Below are 19,941 nucleotides of genomic sequence, written 5' to 3'. Positions count from 1 at the left end.
GGTCCTGGGATGCAATACAGAGGGCTTTCCCTCCCAAATGTTAATTTTGAGTGGGTAATGTAACACAAGCAAAAGAATAAGCTCTCATGAGTCTGGCACCTGTAACGAGATACTCAAATTCAGACCAAGCATGCCTTTGGATAACTCCTCAGATGATCTGATAGCACAATCCCATTACGTCAAAAAGAATATTATGCAAAGGAGCCTTCCAGAATTTCATAACTTTAGCCGTGTGTATTAAATAATAGCAACACTGGAAAACATATTTTGAGGCATCAATTTCTTGCTTTTTGAAGAATACGAAGCAAGACAGCTTGAAGAAAAACAATCCAAATGGAAGAGAGGACATCTATTGCAGAAGCAGGAGAGGAAGAAAACCTTGGCCAGAGGATTTTTGGTTTAAATTCTTATGTGATCATAAATACTTAAGTGTTTCTCCCTAGGTAGACCCAAACCAAACAAACTTCACAGAAGAGAAAAATAAGATCAATCATTGCCAAGACAAATTTTAAAAAAAAAAAATTCTTTTGGGGGCTACGTAGTACACCTTCTTGTCATCGTGAAATATGGGCCCGAGATAACGCTGTTCGTCTCAAATTGCAGGGAGCACGAAATGCATGACATCCAAGACAATTCCACCTGCAGATATGGGCATGAATAAAAACCAGATGTGTCAGACCTGATGTTGTAACCATATGAATATTAGTGAAGTGTTGATCATCTGTTAGTTCCAACTATGAGATAGATCTTACTGCAGGGAGGTCGTACAGGAACTTTCAGGCTTATGAAGATTCTCATCCAAGAGCTGTCAGTTTTACTGAAAAAGCAACCAGCTACAACTACAAATTGATTCTTGGGTTTCTTCCTCAAACATTATCTGGATAACCTGTTTAAGAGAATTAAGTAAAAAAAATACTATGATTCATTATTTTGTGGGAAGATAGTAGTAACCTGTTCATTAATTACATGCTTCATTTCCAAAACTCAAGCAATAAAGACTAGAAAAGCCACCTACAGAATCAGTCAACTTTTCACTGTTAAAACACCCTCAGTGTAACCCAGCCTAATGAAACTTACTGCTGTGACAAGACTGATGTTTATTGTACACAGCACACACCCTTCACGGTTAAGAAAGGCTAACAAAAGACGAAAAAGAATCTTGTTAACCTATAAAAGCACATTTCAGCCAGTAACAGGCTGCGACAGAAAATCACCACTGTGATCATCAACACGGAGGATGGCTGTTCCCTGCACAGACACACCGTCTTTTCTGAGATTCTTACATTTGGTTTGCAGCTGCACATCCTATATCCAATTTAGCAATTACTGCTCCACGATTATCCATCTACAACTGGCACATCCTACATCCAATTTAGTGATTAGGGCTCCACGATTATCTGTCTAGTTTAAGACAGGTGTCGAGGTCACACAGTTTTCATCAGTTTATTTCATCAAAACTTCCGCTTATGTAACACAAGATGTAACAGTAAAGCCTTTAGGATGATTATTCAGTCTGTAATCCCAAACACCATCACTCCAAACCTTTAAATAAATAGATAAATCTCTGTCACATCCTACCAGTGCCAGCAGGTGCCTTTATGGCATAAAGGATCTCCAACCCGGGTGAAACCATGGGTTCACACATTCCAACCACACAGTCTAGATACGTGGTCATATTACCAGGGCGGTACTATCACCCCTTAAACCAACTCTTTTGTAATATAAGGCTCCTAGCTGGGTAACTGTTATATTTACATGAAATATTTACTTTCTTTTGTCTAGTAAGTTTTGGGGCTTCGCACAGGTATCAGCTTCAGATTTGAAAACAAGACTATACCTGCTGTTTAGGGAAGTAACCCCTACGTTTTTCAAAACATTAGAAAAACCCATTTGATAAAGGTTTAAGTTTCAGAGAAACCAGAGGCTTTGTAAAAGAATTTTCATCCCTCAGTTCATCCTGTGGCTTGCCCAAAGGCAAGCAGAATTTTCATTTCCAGTCTCTCTTCTTTAGTATCAATTCCATCATATGTACCTTCCCTTTGATTTTACATAACAAACCAATTTTAGATTAGAATCACTGTAATCACTGTAACAATTCCTCCAGAATGAAGAATACCATTAACAGAAGGTCTTCTCCACACAGGAAAGTGGAATCTCTTTAACAGACTCCAGAATGCCAAGATGTTACACGCTTCTGGGGCCACAAATCTTAGCAACAACAAAACGTAGGGAACTGCTATAAAACAAGAGTCTCCAGTACTTGGCAGGCTCTTCGCAAAATAAAGCACACTTCTGTACATTCATACTCTAAAGTCTAAATACCTGATCCATAAACAGATGCAACTTACAAATTGCACATGTATATCAGCATCTTATTCACTGTTAAAATAAGCAGTACTACCTACAAAATAAAGTGCTAGCCAGTGCCTTAAACTTAGTTTGGTTTGGGGGTTGGTTTGTTGTTTGTTTGGTTGGGTTTTTTTTAATACAACAAGAAGTCTAGCCACAAATAAGATGAATTCTGTTAGGCGTACATGCCAGATGGCTCACAGAACCCACAGGGCACCATGAAGAGGTGCAGCAGCAACACAACCTTGGCACTCTTTCAGCCAAGGCTGCCTCCCAGCTTTTGTACATTGTGTTAAACATTTAGCGATAAGAGATTGCGTAATGTAAGTCCCCATTTTATTTAACCGTAAGTACTTGTAATATTTGAGATAGACATCTGCTGCCATCGCAAAATTATTGCAAAGAAAAAGCTCAACTTTAATGATACTTTAGAAATTGGATCAGTGTTTGAATCAAGTTTACATCAAGGTTTGTTTAACTCTTACCCAGCTAAGCTCTCAGGGAGAGTGAATTTTCTTATATTTTCTTAGCCTTCCATCATGCAATGACAGTTTAGATGGATTGAGGATCTTGTGACGGTTATGAAAAGCAGAGGGGTTTCCTGCTGAAGTCCCACACTGGGATCTAGAATTTCATCTTTCCCCATTATACAGAGAGGAAGCTGGACCCAGCTCTGAACTCTGATGTCAGATTTTCCCCTTAAACCATTACACAAAGAAGAGGCAGAAAAGACAGTGGCGCTTGTGCTCTAGTGCTGACTGCTGTTTAAGGCTGACCTAGCAGATCAAACAGAGAAACAACACAAACCGCATGGAAAGTTTCATGCTTTTGTCTTTAAAAAACAAAATAACCCCACTGGTGTCAGGATAACATGTCAGCAAGAGGGGAAGAAACTGTTTTCCTATAATAGCAGTTGTAGCTAACACAGGGAAATTAGCAGGTGAAAGAAACCTCTGGCACTGGAAACCTTTATTGGGGTCCCAACTCCAGAGTATGCTGCTCTGGTATTTCAGAGGATTGGCTGCTGTCTCCGCAGCTTTGTGCACACCCCACTAATCCCACTGTATCAGATCTCTTCAAGTTGTGTCTCTTCACCTCAATATAACCTTTATTTGTTGTTAGGCAACAGCAGGTACCCCTTCTTCAGTATTTATAATGCACACCTCATTACTGCACCGGAATGAAACAGGGCAACGCTTCACAACATCATACCAGTTGCCCCAATTTGCAGTAACACGATGTACATCTATCACACAAGACTCACCTTCAGAGCTATGCTCCTTTCACACCTATTTCTTTTCAATATTGAATATTTACACAAATGCACAAACGGTTTTCTTGCTAAATTTTTCCCAGAAAGTCTCGCTTTAGGATTCTCCAGTGATTTCTTTGACAGAGTAGTTAAGAAACCAGAAAAAAAAACCCCAAAATAACCACAGCCTGTGTCCGAGCTAATTGCTATGTAGCAATTTCTGACAAGAAATAAATAGTTTATATACATATGTGTGTGTGTGAATATACAGATAAAATAGTATATAGAGAAAATAATATGTATATTGAAAAATACAACTAATCCAGGACATACACACACACATATCCTGGATCCGTTTCTAGGTCCAGACTGACTTTCTGCAATGCTATGCCTTGGTTTCCTCTTTTGGTTATGGCAGCTCCTACTGCAAAGGTTTTTAATGACTATTTCTATAGCACCCAGCTCTCGTGTCAGCCAAGGCGGCTTCCAGAGACAGCTCTGCAGAGGCACCACAACCGCAGGCTACGCAGGCTCCTGCCAGGGCGACCAGCACAGCAAGTGATCCCACCCAGGCAGGTTGCCCCACCACACCTTTTGCCAGCCCCAGGCGGGGGCTGCCAGATGGAGCTGGTATAATCAGTTGTGCTACAGCACAGTTAATGCATTTTTAAATGCTTATTTCTGGTGACTCAATCTAAACTCCAAGAGCTATTACTATTAAAAGACTGACATAAAGCAACTTGCAAGGCTCTCAGATTTTTTTCTTCCTCATTTCCCACAATTATTTTTTTCAACTTTATCTAAATTACTGATGGCTCAATTATTATAACCCTGTTTAAACAGAAGCATAATTGACCAGCTGCCTCCAAATGGTATTTAAACTGCCTTCGACCTCAGCTTGCACAGAAAAAGTTTACAGTTCTGTCACTGTAAGGATGAACAGGATGAGATTCCCCAACTAACATGACAATAAAGCAGACTGCAGTGGAAAAACAACTCAGTAGCCTTACAATTCATTTATAATTCAAATGTAATGATTCACTAAATCCTTACCAATACCCCTACTTTAAAAAAGAAAACTTACTCTGCTTCCTAATTATCACCTCTTGAACCATCTCTTTACTAGATCAACTTCATGAACAGCACATATTGCAGAAATTTTCTTCTAGAAATTCAAACTCTAGTAACATACAGTATTTTATTAATGAAATTATTCCATCTTTAACAAAGTATCCAGAATCTAAAAGAACAGTCCAAGACTATGAGATTCTTAATTTATAATTAAAAAAAAGAAATGCTGAAAAACACTGTACTCAAATTAGCAAATTGAATTCAAGTATGATATTGGTCAAGCCCACTCCAACGTAACGCAAGTGACTGGAGATTATGGTTACTCTTTTTTTCCTCAACAAAACGCAGACGGCTAATAAAAGTTGGTAAATCAAAGCCCTTTTATAAAACCTTTCACAATTAAACGTCCTGCTTAACATTCACAATGCCACTCCACAGAAGGGCTTTTTTCCCTTTTCCCCCCCCCCTCGTACAGCTAAAACCCTTTCTCAGCAGTAGATGTGTATCAATCACGGTAGTAGTTCACAAAGAAACATCACAGTACCAATTTAATCCATTCACAGCAGGAATTCATGCTACATCACATCAATGTAGCTCCATATATACTTAAAATATTCACATACAACCCTGACTACATTAAAAAAAAGAAAAAACCACCAACCAGCACCCCAAAGCCCTACCTATGTTTAGATAGCCAATTATTAATAAGCAAAGGCATTAATTTAGTGAGAGATTCCTACCAACTTCAGTAAAACTAAGGTTCACCTAAGAAGTTTAAGGCCCACTGTTTATAGCTCCCAAGATGAAAACGGAGTTTTTAATCAAATACATATGAAGTTCTTAAATATACAGTCGGAAAACCACTCTTTTCTCATGAGTGTGCATTTGAGAAAATTAAATAAGCCTAAAAGACAGTATCTTTATAGAACAATTTAATTGTACAACTTAGGTATGATTCCTGATTTCAATAAAAGCTGCATAAAAGATATAACAGTACCTCTTATTACTGGGCCATTAAAAAAAAATCACAATTCTTTGGTCAAGTATCATTTTTTCCCCTCTTGGAAAGTTCTGAGAAAAGCAAGCAGCATTCAGAAACACATTAACTTCTCAAAGAAAGTTTTGCATCAAAGCTCTGCTTTTAAACTTTTATTTTTTAAACAACAACAAAAAAAATCCTCCACTTAGGAAAGTTAAGTTGTCACCATCTTACATTTCAGAATACAAAACTGAAAAAAATCCCTATTAAAAAAAAAAAAAAAGACTGGACTTCAGCCAAGTATTCAGCTACTTATTGCTGTAGTTGTAACTCAAGTCCATTTAAACCCCTATGTTTTGGTCATTTGTAGCGAGAACATGTTTGGAACCTAGCAGCAATAGAAAACCCCTTTAAAACTTAGACATAGTTACACTGAGTGAAAATTAGCTGAAACCATAACCATTGGAACATAATAAAGCATCCTGTAAAAGTACAATTGAATTGGTAGCTAGAAAAGACAGGGTTGATTTAAAGTGCTATCCCAAAGCCTTATGTGGGCCCATGTGAGTAAAGAAAATTCCTTTTCCCTCCCACTAGACAGATAAAGCCCAGAACCACAGCACTACTCCAAACGTAAGGAATGTGGTCTTCGCTCTGCCTCAATGCCTCATCTCCCCCGCTCTCCTCCAACGGGTGGAATACAGAAACTTGAAATAATTGCTAATTCCAAATCTAGGTGATACGCACAAATATACTGTTGAACAAAGTCTGGACAGCAAACAGTACACCTGAGTTCAGTCATACAAACTAACTTTTGTAAATAGCGTTAGACGAATATATCCACGTCTCTAATATGAATCTAGATGTATTTTCTTACAAAACGCATTAATAGAAATATCCAGGCAAATACATACCATACAATAGCAAAAGCTTTAAGCCCCATTTAATAAGATGACTTTCTGATTAAAAATAGAAGGCAATTAAGATTTACTCAAAATTACAATTAAGAAAAGCTTTCACAGTGCAATATTGAAACTGTCACAAAGTTAAGAAAATACTGATATCAAAGTACAATCACAATGTTAAAGTAGACAAAACTACTATACAAGGGCGTATCTTGTAAAATTAAAAGGAATGAACACAACATAGGGGACATCTCACGTCCCTGCTCTACATGTCTCGTTCCCTAGTCTTCAGAGTCATAATTGTGTCTTTCTGACATCGGTAGAAGTCTTGTTAAAACTAAGAGGTTCATTCTTCTTTGTAGACCAGATTTCAAAGCCCGATTACTTCTTGAAAATATGTTCTTCATCACTGCACAATTTCAAAGTAGTGCAATATTGCCATGATGTGCTGAGGCATGAACACGTAGCCTGTGTACAGTGCCATTCCAACAATGGAAACTAGCATAGAATCTGAGTCACAGTTGAGGAAAAAGGCATTTGAAATAGAAAGTGCATTAGACATCACATAACTATAGCATTAAAACTTTCCTGGTAATTATCTTATAACATTACATTTTTAAATCGGACAAGGTCAACTGTATTCAGCAATTACAGCTACAGGAAGAACCAACTGAACACCGAAAACCAGAGTAAAACGGGTAAGAGTGATTAGCTGAATTACAGAAGAATGCCTTGCAAGTTATCCACTGCCTTGTCACGGACACAAGGGGACAGGCCAAACCATGGGAAGCATGATGGAGGAACAGAAAACAGGCACCAAGAATATACACATTTGTACATGCATCTTCCTAGGTGTTAAGCAAGTCTTGCAGAAGCCAGTCCTGTTCAGGCAAGCAGAAAAAAATTTCAACCATCACAAAAAACCAAACCAAAACAAAAACACAATAATATGAGTAGCTGCACTGAATAAGAGTTCTCATTTGTGGACGATGTACTCATTTTTAAGCAGACAGCATTAGAGGCTGACCTCGACTTCTCAGAATAGAATGATCTAGTAAGTTTAATTTATGATGCACAAAACACATCTGGTGTGAAAGTTCTACTGTTAGCATAATAAAGTCAGGAAACCTCAAATCCATTTCTAGCTGCCAGTGTCCTCTAGGCTCTAAGTTACTACTTTCTCGGTTCATTTCTCCACCTGCATGTCATGCTCAGACCCTTCCTCCTGGGCAAGCAGCTCAATTTGTGTGTTGTTTGGCAGTACTTAAAACTAAAAAAAAAAACCGCAGGGGGAGTGAAAGGTACAAGTAACATTGTGACATGCACCTTTCTAACTATTTCACTCATAAAGCCTCAAAGCATCAGCACAGCTTTGAGTCAAATTGTACACTTAAATAACCACACACTCATTAGTACTTTACTATAGCAGATCACACTGCAAAACAAACTTCACGTGGAACTATCTGCTCAACAATCTTAAGATGACCACTTCATTAGTTGAACTCCTAACAGGGACCTTTTGTAAAACTTATATAGAGAAGTGAGATGATAGCGTACAATGTATATGTACAACTGGACCTTTGTTGAGCTATAGGGTTCTTGAAGCTTTATCTACAGAAATTGTGGCATCAGATTACTGAAAGATTATGCCACTCAAAGTTTAAGGTTCCGGAAATTCAAAAGTACTCAAAATTAGTAACAACCTGTTGATTTCATCCAACTATCTGCACAGATTCAGTAAACTTAAACACAAACACTATAAAAAGCACTGGAGATTAACAAGCATGATAAGCCTGGACAGCAGTACTCAGTTTCCACAGGTGAAACCAGAGGAGCTGCGCATGTTCTGCATCTTTGAGAAATCATGTCCCCGCTGCACGCGTGTAACAAAAGCTCTATGAGCGACTTCCCCATGGAGAACAGAGTTGCGCTTATTAGAGCATACCAGCTGCCTGGTGTATTTTTAGTCCCAGAAGATTATACAGCAAGAGATACTAAAATGAAGGTCAACTCATAAATCCATGTTTCCGTATCAGCGCTCACTCCTGATTCTGGAGCGGAAGCAGCAGCGCGATGCACAGCAGGGCCACGCACCGTTAGCTCCCAAGGCCGCTGCATCTGTCCAGCACCCAGCAGACCTGGCCCACCTACGGCAAAAGCGTCCAGTTTGAGGACAAAAAACAGTTCTGCTGACCCGAGATCATGAACAATACTTGCGCCACTCATGACATTTGTAAGTGAAGTGGCAGTTACTTCACTGCGATATAAGCATTTTATAAAAGTAAACAGGCACACACACTTTAATTTGCTTAAATATTTTGCACAAGTTAAAAAGCTGCATGGTTAACAGAAAAGAAAAAAGAAATATTCATGACTAATATAATTGCAGAAAAATCAAAGATGAAGTTTCCTCAGTGATACAGACATGGCATAAAAAGAGGAAGGTATGGTAGCAAGGAACATACCATTTTGAAGGTAAGAGCCCCTACCTAAACAATTGTGCACAGGAAGTCTACAAATACTACAGAAGAGAAACACTAAGTTATCTCCATTTCTACTGACTTTACACAGAAAAAAAAAAAAAGTCTGATCATACAACTTGGGCAACCACTTCTATGTAACAAATGTGAGTTCCTCTACAAAATTGACCAGTATCTCAATAAAAGCAGCTTCTCACTACTACTACTTACACCCTTCTCTTTGTTAACGTTTTGGTTAACTTCCCTCTTTGCCTCTCAATATTAATTGGCTCAGGGTCATTTACGAGAGACATCATTTTAAGTCAAGATGAAAACACGTACACTTAAAGAGAAAAATACTTATGATGCCATAACAACACTTGAGAGAATATACTGCCTGTATGAAAGGGCTGGGTAAAGAAGCTAATCTACAAACAGTCTTTATACAGATGCCTTCCCAATAGCATCTATCAAGTTCTTCCACTCCAAAAGAGCCAAGCAAATTTACCAGCTTGAGGATTAAATACTCATCTAATAAAAATCATGCAACAAAGCACCACGCAAACAAAAGCTTGCGAGGCTTTGCAATGTGCACATTTATTTTCCACTAGGCAAACATACAAAAGAATTCACAAAAGACACCTGTGCTCAACCAAAACCTAGAGATTTCAGTGCAAAAGACAGGAGAAGGAACTACTGTAACTCTACAGAAGAAAAATTAAAGGAGAAATAACTTCGAGATATAAACTTATGCCCGAGGAGAAATGCACTAGATTGCTAGACGCCTAGTGACAGGGCATGGGGATTACTCCCCAGTTTTGGCAGCGCGTTAGCCTGGCAGGGTGAGGAGCTTTACCCCTGCCTGCCAGGAGGGGACAAGCCCTGGTCCCGGGCGGAGGCTGCCGCTCCTCTGCTCAGCGCCTCAGGCCAACTGCCCCCCGGCCCGACCCCGCTCCCCAGCCCGGCCCGGCTCTCCTCCCGCCGCCCCTCGGCCCTCACCCCCACAAAGCCCCGCCGGCGGCCAGCCGCCCTCAGCACGGCCACGGCCCAGGCGCTTCCCCGGCACCGAGACGCCTGCCCGGCACCGCACCCGCCGGGGAAGCGGCAGCACGGCCGGCGGGGCCGCCACACCCGCCCGGCGGCCTCGGGGCAGCCCCGGAGCCGGGGCCGAGCACAGCGCGGCAGAGGAAGGGCAGCCGCCCGGCCCCCAACGCCCCGCAGACACACGCCCGCCCCGCCAGGCCCCGCGGGCAGGATCCGGCCGGCAGAAGGATACTGAAGACGGTGCGCTCCCAGGGCTCCAGCATGTAGAGCGCGGTGACCAGCAGGTACTGGTAGTACAGCCACGACATCTGCTTCCAGGCCGAGCCCAACGCCATGGCGCGGCCCACGCTCTCCCCGCCCGCCAGCGGCCCTACGCCGGGCCCAGGCCAAGCGGAGACGGGGGCGGTGGCAGCCCGGGGCCCGCCCTCCCGCCGCGCCCGGCCCCGGCCCCGCCCCGCGCCCGGGCAGCCGCTGCCCCCCGGAATGGAGGCGGCGGGGCCTGTGGGCCGCCTACGGGCAGCGCTTCACTGCGCAGCCACAGCCAGCCCCCCTCCGGCGCCTAGCGCCGGGGCACGGCGGGGACACGCAGCAGCACACCCGTACCGTCATACCCCGCGGAACGTTACGACTTAGCGGTGCGTGCCAGTGTGTGTCCTGTCTGGTTTAATTACATGGCTGACCATGAACCTGCCCATCCGAGCCATACCTAGGAGATGGTGCTGCAGCCTATTTTCGCTCATCCTCTTTAAGTTGACGTTCTGGGAATTACGGAAGACCCAAAGATTGCGCTGGGCAGGGCCCACGGGAGATGCGGTCAAAGATGTGCTCCGTGGGAGCCTTCGGTGTCTCCAGCTGTCGGAGGGAAAGCCCACCCAAAAACATGGCTCGGATGATCAAGACCTTATCAGCCAACTCTGACTAGATTAACCCTGTATGAATAGGAAGAATGCAGAGTCAATAAATCAGCTGTTTACTGTAACTGTTGCTAGCTTTGCCTTTCCCTAAGGCCCTTGGGGCCAGAAACCAGAGGGTGTGGGGCACCCCTGCCCTGAGTGCTAATTGGCCTAAGACAAGGAGAAATTCCCAGATTGGCCTGGGACCGGATGATTAGAAAGGCCGTTGGCACCTTATGGTTGGCACCGTTGGCACTCTAGAAGGCAATAGTTAAAAGTCTGCTGGAAGGGGACGTAGGTGGTAATCAGGGGCGGTGAGGAAGTGGAGCATGAGGTGCAACCACTGGGTACCCGCCAGGACCTCACACGCCAAGTGTGCACACTGCGGAGCAGGCAGTGGTATCGACGCACCATAGTCACCCTGCTTAGTGAATCAATTTGCAGTTATGTCACTGAGCGGTGTGATTCTGTTCTTGCAGCCACCCTGCTCCTACCTTCACCTGTGCTATTAGTACAATGAAAAACAAGGGAATACAGTCACAGGAGGATGCACATCAGAGTTATTTACACAGCTGCAAAATACAGGTACAGTGCCAGGAGATAACTGTGAGAAAGAAAAGCAGCTGGCAAAGAAAACTGAATATTGTACTAGCTTGTGGGGCAGAATCTGAAAGGGATTTAATTCAACCAGAAGACATTTAGATGTACTTTATCTATGCAGATTTATTTCAGTACAAGAAGAAGCATGAGCATTCACATGATTAATACCCCCACACAACTGGCTCACAGGATTAATACCCCCACACAACTGGCTAGAGGAGCTGTTGTCCCCATCCAAGACTGCCATTGCTTGTTGCAGCTGCTGCTGGAGGAGCCTTTTGTTGGTGTTGCTGCTTGAAAAAGTGGTGGTGATCACGAAAGCTTCCTTTCTATATAAACACGTACAAAGTTCAAGGACAGGTGAGGTATTCGTTGCAACTACAGCATTACTCACTCCCATTCAAAGCTGCAAGAACAGTATCAACATGAGGCAAACGAGTCCCAGTCCTGCCTGCTCCAGTGCTTCCCAAGAAGCAGCTCTGCAATTCAAGTGATAAGGCAAGCAAGAAGCAGCAGCAAGAAAGTACCTGAGATGAGAAGAAAGGTAACATTGAGGCACACCAACTTCAAAATCTCCTGCTACATCTGCCCCAGGTGGTGCCCAGGCCGCTTACACCTTTTCAGTATGGTGCAGACTCAACAAGAGATTTTTTTGCTAGTTAGCCCCTTAAGAAAATTGACAATATTCCTCTGTATAGTTTCCCCTCCTTCGCCAGCTCTTCTACCCCTGCTTAGGAACTGCCATCACCTATTGTTCCACCTGCTACCACCCACATCTACACTTGAGCCCTTGAACTACGTTCCCGCATGCTCGTGTTTCCAGTAGCTCAGCGCAAAGATCCTTAACCTGGCGCTACGCAGAGCCTTTGCGTTTCACCTGGAATGCGAAGACAGCTACATCGAGGCCGGCATGCCCTACAGCACAGACTACATCCTCTATCACATCCGCTCCTCCACGCTTCTACCAAGAAGTTCTTTGTACATTCAAAATTTCCCATATAAGTCTCCTTATGGCACACCTTAACAGTTTGTGCCACGTTAGATGATCCCATAGCTATCAATATGCAAGTCAGACACTCCGCTAATCAGTCTGACTATAGGTAGGAAAGACGAGACTGAGACCTTATCTCAGGCAGATCCCACGCCTCAATTTTGACCGTAGGTCACACATGCAGAGGAAGGTGTACCATACCAGCCAGCAAGCGTTCATCAGCTGCCTTGACAGTTCTCTGCTTCATCAAGCAGAGGTTAAGTTTCTGCTGACTTGAAAATAGGATGTCAGTGTTCTCCTCGTGTAATCCTGACAGAAGAACCAATGGATTTTTTTCTTCCTAATCTCATGTAACACTATGTAGAACAAGTGTGTGTAATTAGTAAAATACAGCACCAGGGACTACAAAAGGTAACTGAAGTGTCACAAGATTTTCTTATAATCTAAGGTACAAAAGAAGTATGTTCTTCAGGTTCCTGTCTCCTAAACTTAAATCAGAAATATTTATTTCTGACAATTCCTCAAAGCACATAAAACAAATTATTCCTAGTACTATTAAAAGCATAAAGATACAATTATGCTTTTTTTAGACAGAACCTTGTTCCAAGTGAAATGTTCAAAAATATCAGGCTATAAAGAGGTGATGTTACTCACTAACAAAAGCCAAGAGCTCACCTCTCGGGAACACACCCGGAGGAAAGGGAAGGATCCATTGTTAACATTGCAATGGCTTCATAGACTAAGCAAGAAGTCTAAATACCAAGTAGCAGAAGCTCTTTGTGCTTCCATAAAGAAGCTGTGTATCTACTACAGAAACAGAAAAAGCATGCAAACCAGTTCTACGGTCATAGATCTGACCATAGATTTCTTCTTAAGATGTGTCAAGGAAAAAGGACAATAGAAAAAAAATCCAGTATTTTCTTCATATACATATTTAACTGTATTACTAAGCATTAATATGTTGATTTAAATGATCCATGGCAGCAAACTTGATATAAGCTAATCTTCCACTCTGTATAAATAAAATTTTCCATTTTTGAGATCTGAAGGGGCCAAAAATCCAAATATAATGACAATTCCTTCTTTATCAAATCCACCTGTGTACATGTTACCAAGAACACCAGCCTAAAGAAGCCCAACATCTCGACTGAGAGTTGTTTACCATGTGCCACATAAATGACCAATGCAGCTATGGAGAACCAGTTACTACACAGTGTTTATTCTAAGCAGCAGTTCCAATACATATTGAGATAATAGACAGACAGTATATATACAGGGAATGGTCGTAATACACACATCTTACATTATATTTACAAAATTTTAAATCCTTAATGATGCAACCACCTGACAGTGTGAAAGAATACTGCTCTCAAATGCACGCAGTTAACTGTATTCCCTTCGTAAACTTTGCAAAAATCCAACTGTTATAACGTTCTCTGATGAAAATGTACACTTAAAAGACCAAATTTAAAAAAGGCTAACATGCCTGCATTTCTGACACTTCACACAGTCTCAAACAGTGCAGGATTTTTTTCCCCTGCTTTTGCACATTAGCAGTGGCTGGCTAGAACATTGAAGAAGTGAAAAACTTCATCTTTATCCATTACTGCCACTTCAGTTGAGCATTCAGTACACAATACTGGATGATACACTTCCTCCTCTTCTTGATTTGATTCTATACAGGTAGTTTCTTTGCTGTGCTTCATCTTCTTATTTCTTTTCTTTAGCTTCTTTCTGTATTTCAGAATTTCCTCTTTGTTAACAACGCAGTTCATCACAAACATTGCTCTATATTGTGTTTTGTAAGATTCATGTCTAAAGAGAAGGGGAGAAAATGCAAGTCATACCATTGGTAAAACTCTGCTTCCAAGAAATCGGTTATCGTCACTGGAAATGGGATTAAAGATAGGAAGTACCATGCCAAAGGGCTGAAAGCCAAATAAATACAAAGTTTTATAAACAGAAAAAAAGTCACAACTACAAAAATCATAAAAAATAGAATTGTAGCTATCTGTCTTGGTTTTAAGGTGTTTTTTAAAAACATGCTGGTTCTTGCTGAAATAAACCCCCCAGAGTACAATGGTATTGGTACTAGAGAATTAAGCACTGCTACATATAGCTGATGACAGGCAAAAGATCATGAAGTTGCAAGTGCAAACGACTCAAATACTGGAATTTATATCCTAAACTCTCTTGAAAGCCTGAAATTCCTTATTTATAAATAACAAACATTGACACATTACACTTGAAAAAAAGCATGTCTATAATAAAATACAAAATGTATTTTCAGCTGTCATCAGTATAACAACTGCATAACTGGAATACGTAGCAAAATTCAGGGCTGCAGTTCAATTCAATTCAACACAGCGTCCCTCAGGCTGCAGTTTTACAGCAGCCTAAACCAACATAACAGGTGGCTGCAGAAGTCCTATCTCGACTTCTGCTGGCTTTACTGCTTGTATAATTCTGTGCTGAGCTATTTCAGTTTATTAAACCCAGAAAAGACCAGTCTGACAATAAAAATGAACAGTTTTCCATCACCTTAGCAAACTGAAATACTCAACTACAGAACAGGGTCAAGGAATACCATAGCCAGCCATGGCAAAAGAGTGAGAAACAGCACCCAGTACTTCGATAATTTTAGGCTGCTGTGGAATTTCATCCTGAATCACTGAAAGTACTCAGTAAACAAGAGGTAGTTTATTGCTCATTTCACAAGATTTCTTTCTCCTTTATTCCCAGTTGAAGAGTCCTCTCCTTAGCACGGGTTAGCAGTACTAATTAGGTCTGCAGTGCAGTCAGGTACTGCAGAGCTGCAAAACATGCTACAGATTCTCACCTAAATGCTTTTCAGGCACTTTTTAATATAACTATAATCAAAATCACAACTGCTAAGACTCAAACCAAGTAACAATATACTATCTTGATTTTACTTGATTCTCCCCTAAACAAGGCACTTTCATACAAAGATAATAGTTAACCTGGAATAATTCTATGTCTCGATATCAAGCCAACATGTTTTTCACAAAAACCCAAAAGCAGCATCCCCCACACCTTACTCTGAACTTCTTGATTAGTCTCAGTGAAATGGCTTTTTTTATGGTTTACCTTCTCCACTATGCTAAAGTTCTACCCTGTTCTTCCTCATCTCCATGTTGCAGGTTAAGCTGATCATCATTCTTACAAACTAGCATTGACCCCTAAATCTGATTCACACTTACCTGCCTTCTATTAGCTCCACCTCGCAAGACAGATGATCAAATCAATTGATCTAACTGAATGCACTAAAAATACAACTGAACAACAACAAAAAAAAAAGACCCCTTGTTGTTCACCAATTACCTCTGACAGTCCAGGCATAATGTCGTCATGCAAGCAGGGCAGTTCAAAACAGCATCACTATTGGGAACAGCTGAAAGTTTTGGCTGCTGCGGCACTCTTTGATTACGGTACCTAGCAATTCAAGAAAGAAGAGACAAAAAGTGAAACTACATGCTGTTGTTGTCAGATGTATCAATTCAACCTCCAAACCTTTTTTATATTAAAATATACCAATAAATATCTGACTCATTCTGGACACCTTTTTCACTATCTCAAAGCACATAAGTAAATACACTGCGGGGGGGGGGGGGGGGACACATACCAGTATCTTCATTTACTTTGTACAGAGGATTCTTATTTGGTGAAGCAAATACATCTAGCATGAGAATTTGTGCCTAATAACCCACTCCTCTGATGAGGCAGCCATCTCAAGTGCAATCTCTGCATACATACATTAATGTTATCCTTTTCAACAGATTTACATGGAGAATTTTACTTCTGCTGCAGCAACCATTTTTCTACTTCACCCATCAAAAAACTCTCAGTAAAGCAGCTTTGTTCCATTCCTATTTTATCTGAACATTTTGTGGCTTGCTAAATTCAAAGTTTTCCAAAACCATAAATACAGTATTTAGCAGGAACAGATATTAGTTTAGCAATCAAAGTATCATATGGCATTAAAAATGGAAATTAGCAAATCTTACAACCTTTTCATCCACAATGTGGTTGTTTAGATGAGATCTACAGACAAAACTGGCTTACCGAACTAGGAAGTTTTGATTTAAAAATTTGCAAGTTTTAGAATTGTGTCATTTTGAAGACTCAAATTCCATTACATACACATTAAAATTTTACAGGCTTTTACATTTCTACGCTGCAAATTCTAAAAAAAAAAAAAAAAAAAAAAAAAAAAAATAGACTTGACAGCATAGGCTTTTTCTCTATATTCACCATTTTCATTTAAATTTTTCACTTTGTGTTAAGCATCCTACAATTCAAATATTTATGGTCTCTTACCCCCTCCTCTGTGAGTCTACCCACTCTTGGTCTCGGCTGTCTTCTTCTGGGTCATACAGCAGTTCATCATTGGAAAGAATCCGACGTTGCTGATGTTTTCTGTTTTTCCGGACCTCCTGTGTAACTGGAAAGATTTGTGCAAGCACATGTCATATCCACCAGACATATGATGATTCTCTGCTTAAATAATCAAAACATCAGTTTTTCAGTTTTCCTTTTCCACAATTGCAATAAATCCAAACTAAAACATAAAGGTCTAGTTCATCTCTCCTCCAAATGCACTACTCCAAAGCATTAATGCACCTTATATACATTAGGATGCATCACAAAGCTGTGGGGACTATATTAAGCTGATATAGGCTGGTAATTCCCCCCAAAAGCCACCTTCAGGAACAGCCCCTTGACCCCCTAAGAGGATTCTACAGGATCTGAGAGACAGAATGCTACTGTAAAGATGTCCTCCTCTCTTTCTCCTCAGCCATTTACCTATTTTATCTTCATCCTCTGAATCAGAATCGAAGTAAATGTCATCATAGTATTTTGAAGTGGTGGCAGGTCCAGTCTGCCCAGCACTCGAGGAAGTACCTATGTGTGAAATTAGAGAAGTGGTAAGAACACCCCACCAAAAGGACAGCAAGTATACAGCCCAGAACAAACCTTCATTTTCAAGTTACTCTATCCAGAAGTGCTCTGGCTTTATTTGGGTGTGTTAAGTAACAGCTCTCCCAATGCATTCCCACATCCTGATCATCCACACTGCTTGTGTTATTTCATCTTCTCTGAATTTACTTTTTAGCAGCAAAGCTGCTCACTCTGAGATGAACCTCGGGTACAATTCAAATGAAAGTTTCTCCCAAGGTACACTCCCTTTAGGCATAGAGGACACCACATCAAATATGCCTGCGTCTGCCCTGTGTAATCCACACAGTCTCAAGCACCCCATAAATCTTCAGTCAGGCAAAAGAGATACAGGTGTGGCACATTGTTTCACAAGCTTTGGTTACAATAAAATTCACTGTAAAAATCCCCTAAAATTTCAGGGCCACAGAGGTTCAAAAAAGACCCAGATGAATTGCCAAGCACATCTGTCATAGCCAGTCTGCACCAAAAATCCTATTCTGTGCTGGACAGATGTGGTGGTATAACTATCACTACATCTTCTTAATTGAGCAACTAAAACCTTCAGACCAGATTTGCCCACTAACACACACAAAACTATTAAACCTGCTGAATGCAGGTCCCTACATTAAAGTGAATACTATGTTGATTCTCCAGGAAATTAAGAACACTTCACTAGGTGTTTTGTAATAGGTAAAAAGATGTTCTTCAAATGCCAAAGCAATCCATCTCTTGCACCCATAGTACATAAACACATATATCTTTAGTACAGTTTTACTATTTGATGTAACATGTCATTGCAGGTAACGGAAGAAGAGATTAGTATTTTTCCTGACCCTTCCCCCCAGCTGACTTGGGATCTCAATCTACCATATGCTACTCCTTTCTTCAAGAAAGGGATCCAAATGTTGATAGCATCCAGAGCCACCAAAGTACAAGAGACCACAACCTGCTCAAGAGACTTCTAAATACATGTGAAAAAGCAACTTAAACCAGAAATTATAGAGAAATTGGAAAAAAGGATAGTGATCCAACAAAAAGAAATCTTATTAAAGCAGAAAATCAGAAGTTCACAAACACCAAAATCAAAGTCCTAGAAAAGATGTAAGAGGTGTTCACTGGAGTGGCACCTGGTGACCACTTCTGCAGAAGCGATCAGCCATTTTAAGATTTCCTGTAAGCTTCAAATGGCACTCGACTGTCACCACACCCACCTCTAGCCACAAGAATAGCACATCAACTTCACACCTTAACTGGACACCACTTAATTCATGATTTCATATGCAAGCAAATGTTAAGTGAGATTTACCCATTTCCGGCGATTTCCATTTGCCTTCCATAGTCCTCATGGTGGTGCTCAGTTCCGCTTCCATCTCCTTTTGGAACTCATCCTCACTAGAAGACTCGCTCTCCCCGGTCAGGCACTCCCGTATCAGCTTCCGCTTCTGGTCAGGAGTGCCGTGTAAGAGCACATCCACCTCATCTTCTGAGCTACAAATATTTAAGCGTTACACACCTAATTATGATAACTAGCTTAAAACATTGACCAAGTCATATGGAAAACGAACACCTGAATTGTGGGGGTGCACTGGGAAGCACTTATTCGTGTGTTTACAGGAAATATATTTATTAAAACGATGTACTAACTTGTTGTTGTTATGACTCTGATTTTAATGCAAAGGAGCTTCAGCTGACCGGCTGCGGCCTGCCGCCAGGCCTCTGCAGCTCTGGTCAGCGGGCCGCCGGGCGGGGATCTGTTCACACACTGCCATTTACAAGGTTAAAATGTAAATACTCCGGCTTCGAGGAAGAAAATCGCCGCGGCTGTTGCGAAGCGATCCTCCTACAGCCACCCCGGCGGCACCCCTGCCCAGCGCCCGGCCCGTGAGGGAGCCCCGCCGCGCACCGCAGGCCACCACCGGCCTCACCGCCTGCCGTTCCGCCGGGCCCCGCGGTGCCTCCCCGGACTCCGGCTGGGAAACGCAAAGCGATAGCGGAGGGAAGCGGCGGCCCGCAGCCGCCGGGACGGAGCACCCCCACGTGCAGCGACAGGCCGCCCTGGGCCCGCCCGCGGCCACGGCTCTCCAGCACCTGCTAAGCGCTCGCTCCTCGTCGCTGGGCTCCTCCACCACGTACGGGTCGTCCTCCTCCCGCAGGCGGCTCATGGCGGCGCCCGGGCCCGGCCACTTCCGGGCGCTCCACCGGCTTCCGGCGGCCGAGCCCCTCCCGCCCCGCGGCCGCCACCCCCGCGGCCTCGTCCCGGCTCCGGCCGCCTGCAGGGGCGGAGGGTGGCGGCGCGGCCCGGCCCGGCAGGCCCCCGCGCTCCCCCCGCCGGTGCCGAGGCGGGTACCGGCCGCCCAGCCCCTTCCTTTTTCCCCTTGGAGTTGCAAGTCCTCGGGTCACGTTTTATTTTTCTTCACAGTTCCAGAGCCAGGGGTTAGA

General features: G+C 42.3%; 2 protein-coding genes across 2 annotated transcripts; both read right to left on the bottom strand.

Moving 5' to 3' along the window:
* Positions 1-5,132: 5,132 nt before the first annotated feature.
* Positions 5,133-10,470, bottom strand: SPTSSA (serine palmitoyltransferase small subunit A). Its single transcript, XM_075753982.1, has 2 exons — positions 10,292-10,470; positions 5,133-7,066 (listed from the first exon to the last, which is right to left on the bottom strand). Exons 1-2 carry the CDS (start codon positions 10,392-10,394, stop codon positions 6,963-6,965), a joined length of 207 nt encoding a protein of 68 aa, XP_075610097.1. The 5' UTR covers positions 10,395-10,470; the 3' UTR covers positions 5,133-6,962.
* A 3,263-nt stretch (positions 10,471-13,733) lies between these two features.
* Positions 13,734-19,750, bottom strand: EAPP (E2F associated phosphoprotein). The gene is made up of 6 exons (XM_075753981.1): positions 19,591-19,750; positions 18,809-18,990; positions 17,368-17,466; positions 16,882-17,005; positions 15,886-15,996; positions 13,734-14,358 (listed from the first exon to the last, which is right to left on the bottom strand). The coding sequence occupies exons 1-6, from the start codon at positions 19,662-19,664 to the stop codon at positions 14,094-14,096; spliced, it is 855 nt and encodes a 284-aa protein (XP_075610096.1). The 5' UTR covers positions 19,665-19,750; the 3' UTR covers positions 13,734-14,093.
* Positions 19,751-19,941: the final 191 nt, after the last annotated feature.

This window comes from Balearica regulorum, chromosome 5 (assembly GCF_011004875.1).
Source record: "Balearica regulorum gibbericeps isolate bBalReg1 chromosome 5, bBalReg1.pri, whole genome shotgun sequence".
Lineage (NCBI taxonomy): Eukaryota > Metazoa > Chordata > Aves > Gruiformes > Gruidae > Balearica > Balearica regulorum.
This window is presented reverse-complemented; position numbering and strand designations above follow the sequence as displayed.

Excerpts from the sequence above, each read along its gene's own strand:
- SPTSSA (XM_075753982.1), bottom strand. The coding sequence starts at position 10,394 with ATGGCGTTGGGCTCGGCCTGGAAGCAGATGTCGTGGCTGTACTACCAG. Across the intron at positions 7,067-10,291 it reads CTGGGAGCGCACCGTCTTCA|ATTCTATGCTAGTTTCCATT; the intron begins GTATCCTTCTGC and ends ACTGTGACTCAG.
- EAPP (XM_075753981.1), bottom strand. The coding sequence starts at position 19,664 with ATGAGCCGCCTGCGGGAGGAGGACGACCCGTACGTGGTGGAGGAGCCC. Across the intron at positions 18,991-19,590 it reads GAGGAGCGAGCGCTTAGCAG|CTCAGAAGATGAGGTGGATG; the intron begins GTGCTGGAGAGC and ends AAATATTTGTAG. Across the intron at positions 17,467-18,808 it reads ATGGAAATCGCCGGAAATGG|GTACTTCCTCGAGTGCTGGG; the intron begins GTAAATCTCACT and ends TTTCACACATAG.